The sequence below is a fragment of the Copadichromis virginalis genome, linkage group LG6 (assembly GCF_057382275.1).
Source record: "Copadichromis virginalis isolate Kocher_CV1m ecotype Utaka linkage group LG6, C_Virginalis_male_GT1.1, whole genome shotgun sequence".
NCBI classification, from domain to species: domain Eukaryota; kingdom Metazoa; phylum Chordata; class Actinopteri; order Cichliformes; family Cichlidae; genus Copadichromis; species Copadichromis virginalis.
Genome location: NC_140623.1, coordinates 31,177,813 through 31,197,137, shown reverse-complemented (window position 1 = coordinate 31,197,137; position 19,325 = coordinate 31,177,813). Strand labels below are relative to the sequence as shown.

Genomic DNA, 19,325 nt, shown 5'->3' with positions numbered 1-19,325 from the left:
AATGTTGCTGACTCTATAAAAAGATGTCTTTGTTCTGTCCAAAGTGGTAATCAAGGAGATTCTCCTTCTTTTCCTCCCCCTCTCCCTGGTGCTGTGCATTCTTTGTTGGAGTGGTTTTCTCAGAAAATTGTCTGTCAAACTGTGTGGCGACAGTGCTTCGATGAGCTTGATGAGCTTCAGTATTCTGTGTTCACAGTGGCTCACAGTGCTCATGGAATCTCACCACTTGTATTATAAGCTTCATTTATCAGTGCAACATTGGAATATTAAAACCACCTGTCTAATATTGTGCAGCCCCCCCGATTATTGCAAATGAAGTGGTATTTACATAATGTCTGGCACCAGGATGTTAGGAGGTGATCACTGAGGTCATGTAGGTTGCAGGGATCGGGCCACGGTGGACTGGTCTTGATCTGTTGTACCCTGGGAATACTCGATCAAATTAGGATCTGGCAAGTTTTTGTATATTGCATGAGGTGACACTGACCTGCTGAGGCAGACATTTTGCAACATTGTGTTGTACCTTAAATTGGACATTTCAACCATTTTGTTTATTAAATGGCTAGAAATGACAGAAAATGTACAGTATCCTTCGAAGTAAGTTATCTGTGAGAGTAAATCACATTTATGTTAGTCTTCCAAATCTTCCAAAAGGCCTACTTTGAGCAAAAGAAACAATATAACTTGTTTAGCTCTCTCTTCTCTCTTTACCACACTAATCACTTTTTTACAGTAATTTATATTGACATAAAATTTACTTCAAATGGGAAAAATATCAAACCTTACTTATATTTCTTTCATGTAAGAATGTGCACAGTATGTGAGTTTGGGTGTTTACTGGCCATTCGAGAGATTAACATCAGATATGTCAGCAGTCTGATGGATATGTCACATTAACTCTAGTTTTTGTTTGTGTGTGTGGGTGTTTGTGACACCAGAAGACAAGGTATTTCATGCTAGACTCTTCCATTACCTGAGGTCAGCACTGTTACTGACAAAGTGAGAAAAATGTGTGCATGCATGTGTGTCTGTATGTGTGTGAGCAATAAACTGCACAGTGCAGGTGTGAAGAGCCACGGTGACAGTGGCTGGTCTAAACCAGGAGCTGAGTACAGCTGGTCTGGGGTCATGGGAGTTCACTCTAACCTCCCGCACACAGGAGGGTCCTAACAACCTAAAGCCTTTACCATTCACGGGCAACTGTTTGGGCATGTCCAGACAGGTGCATACCTAGCTGCTATTTTTAGATTTCTCTGTGTACTGTGATTGCAGAAAAGAAGCAACTTCTGGTTCCTACTAAGTCGACTTTTTGTGTGGAAGTTACATTCAAATAGTTTTAAGCAGTTTTCTCTTATAGAGTCCACAGTTTCCAAAGCTAAAGGCAGTGCCTCAGGTGAGGAGTGAGACCAGGAGAGTGCTCATTATATTCTTCACCATTTGCTGGGTTGTGCATCATGAAGTGGTCTCCAAGGGTGAGACTAGACTTAGGGAAAACATTCAGTGTAAACGATATTAACTGTGGTGCATGCCAGCATACCATCTTGAGCTACCTGAGAGAACATTAAAAATACAGGAGGTTTTTGGTCATAAAAACATTCTTCACCCATCATATGTCTCCTAGTGAATTCATCCTCTGTCCCAAAAAAAGTAACTCAAGTTGAGGGACCATGATTTTGTCAAAATGGAGGTGGTCCAGTACCCAGACACAAGTCTTATGGGCAGAAACGGCCCTAACCAATCTGGCGCCCTAGGCAAGATTTTAGGTGGCGCCCCCCTACATCAGCAGTGTAGTGTAATGTTGTAACAAATAATATTTCTATTAAATGAGCTTTACTTTGCATTTTAATTAACGTGGGATTATTTTTTGTATTTAGAAATAATAGTACCAACTTTTTTTTTTTTTCAACATTTGTGGCACTGGCGTGGCGCCCCCTGATGGACGGCGCCCTTAGCATTTGCCTATATGGCCTATGCCACGGGCCGGCCCTGCTTATGGGGCATGAGAAGACTTTCATTAAAAGAACTTATAAAAAAAAAGATATAAAAATAGCATCCACACAGAAAATTGTTCAGAGGTGTGGAAGATGATGACCCTGAATTTCATACATATAATAATGGATTGCATTTATAAAGCACTTTTTGGGACGCCTCAAAGCTGCCCTGGGGCAGACTGACACCCCTAATATATATATATATATATTAGGGGTGCAACGATACACAAAATTCACGGTTCGGTTCGATACTTTGGTATCACGGTTCGATATTTTTTCGATACAAAAAAATGTTCATGCATTTTTAATTTGTCATTTATTAAAATTATAAATATATATTTTAACTCAAAAGTACAGTTTTTAAATTTAACCCTAACCCTTGTGCGTGTTTTTTATTTTGACAGCGAATGCGCACCTGCGGACCACTTATGTGCAGCCCTGGTTATTTAGCTCGTCATATTGCAGCCACAGAAATTATTTTGTCCATGAAACCATAAAGCTGCACTTTCTTTTTGCTTTATAGTCTGATTTGTCATAACTTCTCCGTTTTGTGGTAAGCTTTTCTTTGGCTGTCACTTCTTCACCCTGACCTGTCTTATTTGGCTCAGCAGAACTGAAATGCTTTTACACACTCACTCACATAAGCTCAGCGATTCTCTGCGCGATCAACCTCTCACATGTTTAAGCTTGCTGCGGGAGATTTCACTTGTCATGTTTCCATAGTAAGCTAACGATTAATAAGACGATGTCAGAGGAATTGGTGCACAAATTATCATCACTCACAGATCAGTGCTGTCGCTCTCTATACACAGTTCGCACGATTGCAAAGTGAAAGCAAAAAAACAAGAGCAAATTCAAACGCGACTTCAATATGTCACATATTGACAGTGGCTCACCGATGCCAATGACATAATTACCCAGCTACATTTCTGAAAGAATGCAAAAGCATTGACATATATTTTTCCTACAATAGCCCGACGGGCAGGGAAGAGATAGAATTTTGGTAGCCCGTCTGAAAAAAATCGCTAGCTCCGGGACGTCGGGCTAGCGATATTGCAAGCCCTGTATCTGATTGAGGAATCACTCATCTTTGGAAAAGAGAGTTTATTACAGAGAAATGGCTCTTTCCAAAATAAAAGCTATACTATCCGCTTCTTCTGGGCTATATTCTCAGCAGCATGAGGAGAATCATGTGCTAACAGCTGTCTAAATGACTCGGCTAAAGTTAGTAGCATGCTTGCTTTTTCTTGTCTGCTTCCCCTTGTCTTTGCACTAGGATGATGTCGGCGTAAATGTGCAGTCATATTCGTTGTGTTCCCACTAGTGCTTTCAGGTTAATCTCGTTGAAATGACCTTAACGCCACAACACGGCAAATCTCCGTTAACGAGCTACCGCCGATCGCCCCGTGCATGGGGCTAGACGGCCAACACGTTAACGAGCTAACTGCGCTAACACACTAGTTCACACCAATGTAATTGAGCATTGCATGGCACATCCAACATACTGTTTTACTTTAGTCCATGACTCGCTTACCTTCAGGGTCATACGTCACATGAAAACCAAAATAATTCCAAACGCCAGATCTGAATGAGAGTGGGGGAGGTCCATGTTAAAAGGAGAGCTTAACTTCTGTCTCGCTAGCTTGCCCTGCGCTCTTCCTTCTGACGATGCTGTCTGTGTTGAGCGCTCAGTGGATCTGCGCTGGACAGTGCAGCCTAGGCGGAGTAGTCGAACACAGATTCACTGAGCGCTCAACACAGACAGCATCGTCAGAAGGAAAATTGATAAAATAAATTACAAATGTTGTATTGTTCGATACATGGTAAAATGGTAAATGGCCTGTATTTGTATAGCGCTTTTCTAGTCCCTAAGGACCCCAAAGCGCTTTACACAACCTGTCATCCACCCATTCACACACACATTCACACACTGGTGATGGCAAGCTACATTGTAGCCACAGCCACCCTGGGGCGCACTGACAGAGGCGAGGCTGCCGGACACTGGCGCCACCGGGCCCTCTGACCACCACCAGTAGGCAACGGGTGAAGTGTCTTGCCCAAGGACACAACGACCGAGACTGTCCAAGCCGGGGCTCGAACCGGCAACCTTCCGATTACAAGGCGAACTCCCAACTCTTGAGCCACGATCGCCCCATATGCGTACCGAACCGAAAGCACTGTATCGAACGGTTCAATATCGATACGAATATCGTTGCACCCCTAATATATATATATATATATATATATGCTATATATATATATATATATTAAAAAAAACACCCAGCACGCCCCTGCGGGCGGTTTATCCTTCAAGCTCGGGTCCTCTACCAGAGGCCTGGGAGCTTGAGGGTCCTGCGCAGTATCTTAGCTGTTCCCAGGACTGCGCTCTTCTGGACAGAGATCTCCGCTGTTGTTCCCGGGATCTGCTGGAGCCACTCGCCTAGCTTGGGAGTCACCGCATCTTCTTCTGTTTGTCTACCACCACTATGTCCGGTTGGTTACCCACCACCATTTTGTCCGTCTGTATCTGGAAGTCCCACGGGATCTTAGCTCGGTCATTCTCATATATATATATATATATATATATATACATTTGTAATTTATTTTATCAACTTTCCTTCTGACGATGCTGTCTGTGTGGAGCGCTCAGTGAATCTGCGTTCGACTACTCCGCCTAGGCTGCACTGTCGAGCGCAGATCCACTGAGCGCTCCACACAGACAGCATAGTCAGAAGGAAGAGCGCAGGGCAAGCTAGCGAGGCAGAAGTTAAGCTCTCCTTGCAACATGGCAAACTGAACCTCCCCCACCCTCATTCAGATCTGGCGTTTGGAAATATTTTGGTTTTCATGTGACGTATGACCCTGAAGGTAAGCGCTCATGGACTAAAGTAAAACAGTATGTTGGATGTGCTATGCAATGCTCAATTACATTGGCGGGAGCTAGCGTGTTAGCGCAGTTAGCTCGTTAACGTGTTGGCTGTCTAGCCCCATGCTGTCTAGCCCCCCCAAATAATTTCTGTGGCTGCGATATGATGAGCTAAATAACCAGGGGTGCACATATGTGGTCCGCAGGTGCGCATTCGCTGTCAAAATAAAAAACACGCACAAGGGTTAGGGTTAAATTAAAAAAATTTACTTTTGAGTTAAAATATATATTTATAATTTTAATAAATGACAAATTAAAAAGGCATGAACATTTTATTTTGTATCGAAAAAATATCGAACCGTGATACCAAAGTATCGAACCGAACCGAACCGTGAATTTTGTGTATCGTTGCACCCCTAATATATATATATATATATATATATATATATATGCCACACTTTAACAGCCACACATCAAGCTTCACACACTTGTCTTTGTCAGCCCATCATCCGCTCCCTTCCATTTCATGAGATGGTGAAATACACACCTCTCCAAGTCCCAAAGGACCCCAGAGTCTGCCAATAGGAGAGAGAGGCTGAGAATGGATGATGGGACGATATTTAAACGACACGAACACATACTTCCTCCTTTCACTCCCTCTCCTTCCTTTTCCCGTCTTCTTCGATACATCACTCACCATCTCCTCTGCTTGCCTCTCTCACTCAAACCTCCCTTTGTTTCCATCGCTCGTCTCTCTTTACCACACTAATCACTCAGATTAGTTTTTTTTCCTTTGGTAAAGAAATTAAGCTTTCAATATCAAGTCTAGTATGAAACACACATACACACACACGCACATCTGATCAACATAAACTGCAATGCAGCTGTGACAGCAAAGACCAATCCATCCACTAATTGAGATCATGTGCCTATTGCTCTGTTTGCCTGAAGGAAATGACAAACATTCTGCTAAACAGCACTGACTAAAAGCTTCAGACAGAGAATGCTTTCCACTCTTTCTCGTCCCTTTAATCTAATTTGGCATAGAACAACACATCTTTATTTACATATAAGCACTGGTACCTCATTTTCAATTGGCAAATAATTTGCCAATAATAAAGATTTTTTAGACAAAAAATGAAGGCATAAACATTTAAAGGACCCAATGCTTACTGCACATCAGATCTTCTGAAACTGTCTTGCATCTCAGTAACTCATTGTGGAGATGTGAGCATCAAACATGATTGGTTAAACATTTTTCTTGGTAGGCAGCTAGTATACATATCTTGAAAATGAAAGCAATCTCAAGTCAATGAAGATGCTTGCTCAAATGTTTACTCTGGAATTCATGCTGAAACAGTGTACAGCGCACATTCATGAAAGGGTGACGTTAAGGCCCAAAATCTCAACTTAGTTTTGTAGTGAGTATTCACATACAAAGAAAAGATGGAATGCAGATAAAATACTGAAGTCAGGGCTCATAAACAGGAAAATGTGCATCAACATTTAATTATATCGCATCATATGAGACTTTATAAACTAATTTTCCAAGTCTGACTATGTTAGATCCACTTCAAAGAAAGTTTCAGTAACACCCATGAACAGTCGTCAACTCTGGCAAAAACGGCAGCACTTACTGAAAACTCACAATATCCTCAACAACTCAACTCAGTATCACCATCATCAAAGAGTAAATAAACATTTACACTCTGCACTGTGCATGGTAATAATAAAGGTAAGCAGAGGAGTAATTAATTCAGATGAATGCCACCCAGAGCATTTGTGGTGACTAGGAGGTAAAAATATAAATTACTGCAAAATATCTTATTGACACAGGTCCATTTTTAAATTCCTGATTCATTGCTAAGTATTGATATTCAAGTATGTTAAAATATAGTATGTACAAAAATGCTTTTATCCAAAAGACAGTATTAGAAACTTTCAGTCACAGGCCTTTAAGGAGAAATGTGGAGTGCCTGGCTGGGATCTTGGTGGGTTTCAGGGGGTTAAAGTAAATTGGCTGAGTTTACAGCAAAATTAAGCCATTAACGGGAGTCACGTCAGCCCAGAATACGACAATCAAAGCTGATGACCCTGACCTGTAGTCATTGCTGTCTTTGTCTGTCTGTTCCCTTAGTTTTATGAGATACATGAGCTAGAATTGTTTTGGCCTCTTTTATACCCTGTCGTATTTTTTTGTTTCAAACTATTTATGTAGCTATAACCACATTGCTAATTAATGATGGCGATTTTTATAGATTTTCCAATTGTTGTTTTAAAACCTTTTGTGACACTGATCTGAGAAGTACCACAAGAATACGATTTTATTTTATGACCCCACTGATTGGCAGCCAATCAGGACTTAAAAACAATAAAAGCCCACTGCACTCACTGCCAGTAAAATTTTTATCAGCATAAAAGCTGTGTGTGTGTGTGTGTGTGTGTGTGTGTGTGTGTGTGTGTGTGTATGAATGCTGAAACACACTGCAGACCTCTGACAGTTTTATAGTTATTCATAGACTATTTATCGCTTCGGTGTGGTGAAAGAATAAAGCTTCTGCACAAAGTTACACATAAATGTTTCAACTCAGGAGTTTCAACCACACTATAAAAACGAATTCTGCTGTTTTACACACTTAGCAAAACTGGACAATGGTTTTGTAAGGCCAAAGTTGAAATGCAATTCTCAGTGTTGTAAAATCGCATCTGGTTTATGGCTTAATGTTGTAGCAGAAGTATTTTAATAATTTACGCACATATTAAAAGAGGTCATTATGGAAGCACACAAGGCAGCACATTACAAATTACATTATGCTTAGCCAAAAAGAATAAGCAGGTAAAAAAGAAAACACTCACTCTACACAGTGCACACTCTAAGACACACACATGCACACAAACACACCACGCTCAAGTCCAGACAGGAATTAGGCAGGCTGATTGGTGAGTGACAACTGAAATTGAATTTCTCTGCTGTGAAGGCCCAAAGGACTCAGGGGAGAACATAAACACAATCACATGTGAGTATCGGTACACACAGGCATGAAAAGGCACACACACGTCAGACATATACACACGTCAGCATGAACAATTGCTGAATAATTGCTGGCACACACACAAATACACGCACATATTCTTTCTCCCTCAGCTTCGCTTTCTCTCTTGTTCTCTTTCTCTTGAACAAATACAAACACACACACACATATAAACTTATATCCCCACCAGTCCCTGCTCTCCAATTTACTGCCAAAGCTGTCTCTTCAAAAGCAAATCTCTTTTTTTTTCTCTTCCCAAAACATCACAATGGCAATCACATCTGGCAGCTCCAAACAAAACAACAAGTTTGAGAAAGGCCATCATTATACTGTGGCCAGCTAGATGTGATTTGAATTGTGATGATGAAAATGACAATCACTGGGCCACACATGATGCCAACTCCCACTAGCCAAATTTGGAAGAGAAATTTAGGAATTATGAAGGGAAATTTAGTTGTGCATTGGTGTTTCTGAGCTTGTAAGTTAAAGAGTTTCTATTCTTATGGCATATGCCTTATAAAATAATAGCAGATAACTGTGCTTGCAAAATCAGTCAACATAATACACCCCAGAGAATCTTCTGCTAACATCCACTGACAGATACCACAAGATACCTGCAGAGCCCCTTTGTGACCTTTGTCACAAAGGGGACCTATGTAAGAATAAACCAGTGATTTCAAAGTTGTGGCTGAATGGTATATATTAGCTACCTCTGAACTTACTTTGCTGTGATTACAATGATACAGTACAGGCACATTATTTACATGATGAAAATAGTGTTGTTGTTTTTTTACTTCTTTAGCAAAGTTTCAATAATTTATCGCAAACATTTGATTTTAATGGAATTTTTAAAGCCATTGTATTTGAATTGCTCACTAATACAGTAACTGCACTACATGCAGCTTTTTTTTGGAATACAACGGAGGCTCCCTGGTAAGCACAGCATGAACACTTTTTAAAGTACACTTTGTGCCAGATTGCAGCTAAATTACTAAAAACTCATATTGCCAAATTTCTCTGCTGGCAGACTTAATTTGTCATACAGCTGTGCTCCAGTAAATATAAATACACATCTTCAAATAAGCAAAGAACTATGATGGAGAATTGCATCACTTATAAATTCAGTCTTTTTCTATTTAGCTATTCGCACCATGATTTGAGGTCTAAATCATGCACTGCGCATTTTAAGCAATATACTTGATGGTTGCATTTTTCTGTAAACAAGTTATACTCATCAAGAAAAAGGGTGCTGCGTGACCATGTTGCTGCTTATTTTTTCAATTATTCATTGATTTCATAAACTAACAAACTACTCCTCTCAGATAAGTCGATCCATATCTCTGAACCAGCTGAAGACTCAGAGCTGGCTGTTAGAAGGGAAATTAGTAAATCATAAGAAATTCCAAAAAAATATTCAGATTTCTCCAGTGAGCAACAATCCTCTCCTGGAATTTTTAGAAGGCGAAATTCTACACTGTTCACTCTTTTATGCACTATAATGTTTTTTTTTTTTTTGGAGGAAATTAGTAAGCGCCCGAGGTCTTCTGCTTCAAAACTGCAGTCAATACTAATACTTCACAGTCTAAACTATAACTTTGCTCTGCTCCAACTGTGATCTCATCTGTTGATCTCTATCTCTAAACCAACTGAAGAAACAGGCTTAAAGCTGGCAGGGAAATCATGCAGCTATTACACTGGCACTTCATAGTCTAAATTGCTAATTGTAACTTTCCTCTGCTCCAGTTGCTACCACCCTTTTTTTTCTGAGTAAATTCCCACCATTGCTTGCTTTCTCTTTCTCCATAGGTCAATCACAAACTCACTAAACTTACTTTTCTGTGAAAGAAACGTGCAGCAGCCAGCAGTGGGTTAACAAGTAACACGTTAATATGTCTTCTTTCTGACATGAGATTCATGTTTACTGTGACAGTTTTAAAAAGATAAAATAATATAATACTGTGTATAAGGTGTGTTGCTCCATCTCCTGTTATTTATTTAAACAGATCCTAATGTGGTATACAGTCACTATGTTTTAGTCTGGATGCTAGATAAACCCATGTCTGATTTATTTATCTATCACAGATATAAGTAACTCCTTTCCAATATTACGTCTGTGTCTTCTTGACTTAGCATTTCGCTTATTGCTTTTTGCTAAAATCTGACCTGAACTACTTTCAGGCTGGAATGTGTTAGTGTATACTTTGGTAACAAGTTTTTGCACCAGTGACTGAATGTCAGACTATATGTCAGCTCATCCACCACCCACCTCCCTCCATGAGACACTGAAATAGCCATGCTTCCAGGCCCTGAAGAATCGTCCATTTAAAATAGAAAAATTAATTATTGTCTTTCTGCAGCAGCAAAAACAACATCATGTGTATCATATGCATCATTCATAGACATAGCTGATAATTGGTGCCACATATAAACAATACATAACATAGATGGCTTTTAGTACAATTAACCACCTGAGTCGAGTTTACTGAATAGCTTCCTTAGCACCCACCTATCACATAACACCAGTCACACCTCTAACAGGCAGTTTGAACGAACTACTTTTTTACAAGACTATAAATGTATTTATTTTGATATATAGAATTCTTTGAGGATTGTCTGTGAAAAATATTTGTATCTGCCTCTGTTATTTTCACACAAACGGCATGGCCTATGCCATATCTTCATCTCTTTTATACTTCTTGCTTGCTGTGTCTTCCCTGAGGCATTTACCCATCCACCTCTCGGACCCTTTTTCTCCCATCTTAATATTCTGAAGTTGCTTACTGAAACATAAGGCATTATGTGGAAAGACTTTACTAGAGGTTTACAGGGGTCAAATTCTGCCTCATTCACATTCTACTATCACAGTGTAGTTTCTTAGGCCCCGGGGCAATAATGGATATTGCATGTGTGTATGATGTAAGCCTTAGAAAGTGTTTACAAAGCAGGACATGAGCCTTGGTGTGTATATATTAACAGGATTAATAAAACACACAAAAAATAAGGACATAGTTAAAATTACAGTGATGATGGAACAGAGGAGCAAAGTCTAATACCACCTATACTGAATACACAATGAAGAAAAACAGGTTTGGGGATGAGCCTTCAATGTCTTTGTTGATTCTCCTGGATTACTTTATTGTGTCCTCCCACAGTGAACATGAATCTAGAGTTTATAGTTTCAATGTCAGCCACTATGCAGGTATTTGCTTAGGTCCAAGAGATGTGGACAAAGATATGAACAATGTGTTCATGTGAACGACAATGAAGTGGAATCAGTAACCGTAATAATATATGTTTGACTAAACAAACTTCATATAGAGTGAAGACAACTGATTAAGATTTAATTTGAAGAAAGAACCCTCCCCCCCAACACACACACACACACACACACACACACACACACACATAAATTATCATCACTCCCATGTTCCATTACATTACAGAAGCCCTTTTAAATGCACTCTCTCAGATTTTTCACATAATCCCCCACATAAACACAAGCCCATATAACATCCTGGCACTTTAATGATATAAACACACACACGCGCTTCTTACCGGAGTGAAGTTCATGACTTTGAGAATCCAGATGGTCAGTGCCAGGTTGACAATCATGGTGACGAGGAGGAGGAGGATGAAAAAGTACAAGCATCTCTTTCTCCAGCCATAGATTCCCACTGCTGGATAAACCTGCGCACCACAAACTGAAGCCCCTCTCTGGTGGAGGGGGTTGGGCTGTGCTGCAAGGATATACTGCTCCTGGGTCATCTGAGGGAGACACAAATATAATGTTACATGTAAGATGTAACATTTTTTTGAGAGATTTCTCTCATTCTTCAATTTTATTTGAAGAATATCTATATACTGACATTTTTTTTAAGAAATGGAAATGCAGAGGGTTTATTATCCCTGTTTGTCAGCTGTAGATGCCCTAGTAAAATACTGAACATATGTTGTCTATTATTGTGAATGTTTGTATTCATTTAGTTATACAAGGATGATAAACAAATGTGGAGAAATGTTATGACTGTGAAGAAACAAATTCAAAAACAAGCAATTAATGGAATCTTATTTCTCCCTTTCAGTCAGTGTTGTGGCCATTTTAAGGCATAGGTAAGCCTGTACCAGATGCCTCCAGTTGGAGGAACACTGTTAATGTACAATCGGTATTAGCTATTACACCATTTAACTGTGATTTGTCTTTTATTTGCAGGTGTGTACTAAAATACAGTCAGATCTAGCCAACGCATAAGATAAATGGTCTCTACATTTTGCATCCAAAATAAGAGTTTTTGGAGCTGATCCACAGGCGCTAGATCCGGGCCAATCTCATACTGATTATAACTGCAGCTCATTAAAAAGAAAACTAGAAATAAGTTACCCTGAGATGTGGATACATAAAAAAAAAACAACAAAAAACTCCAGCATTAGACCTTATCATAATAAAACTCAATGATAACTTGGAAATGACTAAAAGAAAGTCTTAGTCGTTATTAGGAAGTGTTACATTAAAAAGTTGTGTAGGGCATCAAATTGTTCAGAAATGTCTCTGTATGCAGCATAAGCAACAACAGGAAGAGGAGAGGCTAAACTTTCAGCGTTTTGGAGGAAGGAAGAACAGAAAATACAAAAAACATAAGATAGCAAAAAAGAGGAAGAATGGAAGCATTTTAGAGTTTTGAGAGTGAGATAACAGGAGAGAGAAAGAGTAAGACCAAAGCATGATAAAAATGAGATAGAGGTGGAGCTGTAAAGTGGAAAGATAGCACAGCATTGAGTACTGAGAGATAGGAAGGGAGGCTGGAGAAAGAGAGAGAGGGCAGATAAGATGGTAGAGGAGGACAGAGTCCATTAGTTGTAGTGCAGCAATTGGAGTCATTGGTGGCAAGAGATATGGACACTGGCTGCAAGGCACTATTATCTCTGTCCATCTGACTCCCTAACTCTCTTTCACTCTTTTACCCCACTCGCTATACCTCAGATTCCCTCTTGGTTCCTTCATGCTTTCTCCCTAATTCACCTCCTATCTCACTTTTGCACATCTCTCTCTTCCTCTTTATCAGTCTCTCTCTTTACGTACACACGACACAAACACACACATACACACACAAACACACATTAAGTCTTTATTTGCTGAGACTGCATGACCTTAACACCTCAGTGACTGTTGATTTTTCTTCCCCCCTGCAATGCCTTTTCTCTATATAGTCTCACATGATGATACCCAACAAGCCTTGATGATAAACAAAAAATGCTGACTTTTGCCTTAGCCTGCAGAAAAAAAAGAAAAAAAGAAATGCAGGCTTTGCTTGTCTAAGTTTTATTGTTTCATTTTGGGGAGAGGAGCGTCTAAAACAACTATCAGCTTGTGATTGGTGTCTCCACAGGGGTCCTGTTTCTTATACGTAAGAGGCAAACCCCAAGGTCTGCTTGAGTTATTCATGCCATGACAGTGTATAAACACCATGGAAGTCTAAAAAAAAACATTAACAAGCTTTTAAAGCTAACAGCTTAACCTTGAGGAGGATTGATAGTGGGGCCTCAGCTCCTCTGTCTCCTTAAGGCTAGGGCTGTCTGACCCATGAGTTTTAGCACTGAAAATAATGTAATAATGTAAAAAATGACTCTTTAATATTTATGAGTCAGAATAACAACATGTTGTGGCTGAAGATTTACTTTGATGTCTTGGGAAACAGCACTGTTTTCTTCCTCTTTCCATTAAGGATTAAACTCCAGTTCTTAGATGGTCTTGCCCCTCAAACTGATGAAGATTACTAAGTATAAGATGAGGCATAAGATAAATTTTAATTTAAATTATTCATTACATAGTATTTTTTATTGGATTCAGTTAAATCCAGTGTATCCAGTGTACCAAGCAGCAAATACAAAGAGGACACAGGAAAAATATCTTCAGAATGTTTTTTTTTAACCCCAAAAAGTTTAAAAAGATAAAATTCTAAATATAATAATCGGGCCCATAAAAGAGGTCAACTAAATATAACGCTACTCAAAAGTAACTTCCAGAAACCTAATCACACAAAGTAGACACGACCTAACTTACAAACTGACCTAAACACAAAGACACAGGAGGGTAACCTTTATAGTGGTTTGACCAAACCATTTACACACAATAGACATTATCAAGACATCACATATTTGGAAAAGTGCTCCGACGTTTTCGGAGAGCTGGCGAGGACACCGGACTCCCAGCACATCGTTTTCAGACTGTCTTTTGCTAATCAGATGAAACATGATATATAAGTCACTTAGATAACTTAAAAATGTTATTGTTTGGCTTTTTTCAGTGTTTTATTTGTTCCTGAGTAAATCGGTGTGGCTGAGATTAAAGTTATAGTTTTCACACAGTTGTACAGACGTCAAAAAGAAAACAGATTGAACAGAAGTGTGGGATGGTAGGGAATTTACTCCAGTGTCCAGTTATACTTTACATAGCAAGGAGCAGACGGCTGAGTTTATTAAATTCCACCGAGACTGCTTGTGACGCAAATCTGAAGGCTAGACCATCCCATTTCACAGCTTTGCACTTCCAGCCTTCTCGGTCTTCGGAGGACCTGGCCTTCGCAGTCTACATGGGCCGGGATGCGGAAGGATGCAGCCCCTGAACTCATACACAGCTATTGTGTTTCCAAAGTCCTCAGCCCTTGGCCAGAATTTTAGGATATCAGTAGAACTTTTTAACCAAACCAATATTAACTAATCTAATCCAAAATCTTACTCTAATTAACTATAATCTAATAGCGTCATCACACGGCAGTATTACTGTGCTTTCCTTTACATGGCAGGAACCCTTTTCCAACTAAATTAACAAAAATACTGGATGAATAAACTGTGACAAGAGAAAGCAGAAGTACATCAATATGAGGCAGAATTGTGCCCAAGACTGAGTCAAGAGCAGATCAACATTACCATTAGCATCTGTAGCAATCATGTCAGTTTTAAGGCCAATATTTGTTTAAATGGAGGAAGAAAAAAACACTTTTGAATACCAGATTTAAATGAGGTGATGAAAGGATGTGATAGATATTGCAATCTGCTTTTTTTTGGCAAAAGAAAAGCTGAGGCTACTTTAGATGTGCATAAAAAAACAAGCATTCAACCTTCTATCAAAATGTAACCCAACTGATTTATATCCAAGCGTAATTTGGGTATGCAACACATATTAATGCCAAGTGCAATGAGGGCTTAATATCTGTCAAATGGGCTAATGGATTACAATATTTTTTGCCTTTTCACAGTGAAAAGAAATCTCCTGCAACAGACACAGCAGTTTCAGCTATTTCTCTTTTTGGGTGCATCTGTTCAGTGTGTGCAGACACAATGCATATGAATCAATAGCACAGCATCGCTGTAGAATAGGACAGAGAAATGGGCTGCTGATGATTTTATCTCTGAATTCAGAGTCCACACTTAATCGATAGCACACCGTGTGTAGCTCTGTGCTGATATGTGTGTACTGAACTTTAATGAAGTCTGTACTGACCAAGAGTGCTTATCGTTTTTCTCCATGCATGCATCAAGAATGGGAATCAATAGATATTCTTGTTCGTCGATGTGTATATATCATCTTTGCATGTTTCACTGGGGCCACACTGTCACTTGGTAAAATGAACGTCAGATGTGTTTTTGTTTTTTCTTAAATTCCACAGGTGGCAGTCAGATGCATAATGTCACTGCTTAATTGCGTGTGGTCAGTTTTGTGACTGTGCCATTTGTCACTGTGTATTTTCCTGTGAACACCCCACATTACACTCTTTCACTGACACACTCATTGTCTTGCAAGTGTATTTATGTCTCATTTCACTCAGAGATATCCAAGGTTATCAGTCTAACTCGGCAGTCTGACAAAATATTGTCTGTCCGCCCACTAGGCCCTTTGCTACAGAAAAGCCAAAAGAAAAACAAATTGTTGCTTAATCTTTTCTTTTTTTTATTATTCTCCTGTTCACCTCTCCTTCACTTATCTCTTTCAGTTATCCTTGCTAACGCACATTTCCTTTCTTATCAAGTAACATAAATTGAGCAAAATAACATAAAATAAGCTTGTGCTATATATAAAACTATTTTTTATTTTCCTTTTTAGCAGATTATTTTAAATTTTCCTTCTTTTCTTCCTCACTGCATTTTTTCTTCTATTTTCGTTGTTGCTAATCAATCAATTTTGTTCTCCCCTTTCTCCCCCTCACATCTTCTGCCCTACACTCGTCCCTTCTTCTCTTCTAATGCATTTTGTAGATTGAACTGACAAGAGAGCCATCAATCAATCCTATAGTGTACCACAGCCTAGAGGCCTTGCACTGTGTGACCTAACTTTATTAATATCATAATGCCATGACAGCTGTAAAAACAAGAGGCACTATAGCTATATTGCAAGTGATACCATTATAGCTCACTATCAGCTCCATAACAGTGATTTCTTTCAATTCAGTTAGTCTGCTTCATTTTCTCTGTTGTATGTGTTGTAGAGGTGCGTAAACAACACTTTGACTTTTACAATTGACAAATATTCAAAAATATAAGTTCAACTATAGAAATTAGAGGTTGCACACTTATGAACAAAACTGCCAGCATGATGAGGTTGGTGTGGATGTGGTGTATATGACAAACCTAAGTACATACTACGATAGCGCCATCATATTATCTATCTTTTTAAGCAAGAGAAGACAAAATACGAGAAAAAGCTGATAGGAGATGACACGTGGATATGAACAGTGGGGAGAAGAGACGACAAATGAGAAAAATGAACAGGAGAAAAATATGATTGTGATCCATCCATGTGACATCTCCACCCCCACAACCTCCCAGAAGAAGCAGCCCAAAATGAACAACATTAGTTTACAAAAAGCTAATAATGAGAATTAGAGGACAGGAGATAGTACTAGAAAAAAATCTTTCCATTATATTGTAGTTCATCTTTCAAGCAGTGACATTTTGCATAAAAAGAGACATTCAAAATCCATTATGACATGAGAAAATCGCAAATTTGTCTTCATATGGAGGTCTTGTGGGTTCCTTGCAGATACCAGATTATAGTTCAGTACAGACTGAAAGCAATGTCATAGAAAATATTATTTTAATAATGGCAAAAATAGCCTTCAGTAAAGTTGTGTTTTATAGTCCCAATAATTAATATTTTTTTCTACTTTGAAAACAAAAAATCTAAATGAATTGAAATGTTTTATTTGTACAATATCAGTTGCACACAGAGGTGTTTCACAGATGACAATACTGTCACAGTATCTGTCTCTCTGTGGTCAACACTTGACCTCTAACAAAAGATCATAGTAACAAAAAACAACATCAAGGCAAGGCAAGGCAAGTTTATTTGTATAGCACAATTCAACAACAAGGTGATTCAAAGTGCTTTACAGAGACATTAGAAACAAGAACAAATAAAAAGCATGATTTAAAATTGATTAAAACAAGCAAATAAACTAACTAACTAATTAACAAACAAACAAACAAACAAACAAAACAGTATATAAAATCAAAACAGATAAGCAACAATTGACGAGACAAAACAAAACAACCGAAATTAAAAAGGTGTTCTTTTGTGCTTATTACATATGAAATTGTAAAGTAAAAAATGTGATGCCCGCTAGAGCAGAGCGATATGACCAAAAATATTTATCACGATATACATTTGAAAATTTGCGATAACGATATAACCGACGATATAATTGACACTAGACAAAATACTTTACAACTCCACAACTTTATTCATGCAAAAAAAAAAAAAAAAAATCAACGTATTTTCACTTAAACAAGCAGCTGTTTTTTATGTGCATTAAAGTTATATAAAAATGTAACAGTGCAAATGCAAGTTCCTTGCTGACAAGTTTAACCAAAAGGCATTTCCAGTGGAAATTGGCCAACATATCCTCAGCATAACCATGCTTAAAAAGAGGTTATACACACAATATACGGTATGTATCACTCCGCGAGGCTCCTGCCTACGATAGCCGTAATGCTCCAACAATCCATCAAGCGGTGCAGGTTCGTAGCTTAGCAAAGTCGTACTAAAACATTTGACAGATTTTCGAGCGCCGTGTACGACATAAAATCGTTTCGAGGTCAGTAAACACAACCAGAATTCATACATAAGGCACACAGGATTATAAGGGGCACTGTCGATTTTCAGAAAAATCAAAGGATTGATTTTAAGTGTGCCGTATTTTCCAAACAACACGGTAATAACGACGGCCTGCTAGCATGCGCTACCAAAAATAGTGCTTTGTTGTGTATCTGACGGACGAAAGCTAAACCAGTTCCACACCACTGAAGTTGCAGCATTTTTACAAACCAATTCTGGTTCATCTGTTTCATTCACCGATCCGCTTTCGCCCTTCTCGTTCTCTGTCGCCGCCATGCTTTTTCCGCCATGTGCGTATGAAAACAAAGGTACGCATGCGCGTTTTACCCATATTCTATCGCGATATTTCATTTTCTTATCGTTGCCCGACATTATACCGGTATTACCGTGAACGGTATGATATGGCCCAGCCCTAATGCCTGCAAATGACAGAAACAGAAGTCCAGATAGTGTCTATAAAAACAGTCACAGGTATCATAGCTGGTTTATTTAGCGTTTTCTTTGGTGCGTGGTTAGACGTTGACATGTGGAGTTTAAAATAGTCTTAATTGTGCAGTGGATGACTTTTCAGCTAGTGGAATAAATTCGTGGTACTGCTACCTTTTGCAGCAATAGTTTTACGGCATGTTTTGCAAATTACCGCATTTTGTTCGACATCCTCCTTGTGAAATCGAAACGACAGCGAGTCTCATTCCCTTCCTCGTCTGCGACTCACACTGTCGCCATATTTTTCTGGCAGCGTATGAACACGCATTCTCACTGCAGTGTGCCAGGTAGAACGTTTTCCAGTGGGGTGGGGCAAGGGTGGATAATAAATAGAAGAGTGAATGGACTTGCCAAAAGAAAATCAGGAAACTTGGGAATTTTGGTTCACAGCTGAAATCCAGATCAAAGCGTAATTTAACATGCATGCATAGCTGATTGGTACTGCTGCTGTGGAATTTCAAGTGCTGTGGGCATGCCACTGTATCTGTCAGAGAGCAATGAATGAAACAGGCAGGACAGGGCCATGTTTACCATTACATTTTAGAGTTCTGAGGAGACAAAGTTTTCAGGCCCCTCTTCTGTGGAACCAGCTTCCAGTTTGGATTCAGGAGACAGACACTATCTCTACTTTTAAGATTAGCCTTAAAACTTTCCTTTTTGCTAAAGCATATAGTTAGGGCTGGACCAGGTGACCCTGAATCCTCCCTTAGTTATGCTGCAATAGACATAGGCTGCCGGGGGATTCCCATGATGCATTGAGTTTTTCCTTTCCAGTCACCTTTCTCGCTCACTATGTATTAACAGACCTCTCTGCATTGAATCATATCTGTTATTAACCTCTG

The 19,325-nt window shown here is 39.1% G+C and overlaps 1 protein-coding gene across 1 annotated transcript in view; it reads right to left on the bottom strand.

The window, feature by feature from the left end:
• Positions 1-19,325, bottom strand: part of LOC146708102 (zeta-sarcoglycan-like) — a 379,840-nt gene that overhangs the window by 162,794 nt on the left and 197,721 nt on the right. Inside the window, exon 2 of the mRNA XM_085459840.1 lies at positions 11,445-11,654. Within this exon, the coding sequence (XP_085315966.1) occupies positions 11,445-11,654 (210 nt within the window). The remainder of the gene's footprint in view (positions 1-11,444; positions 11,655-19,325) is intronic.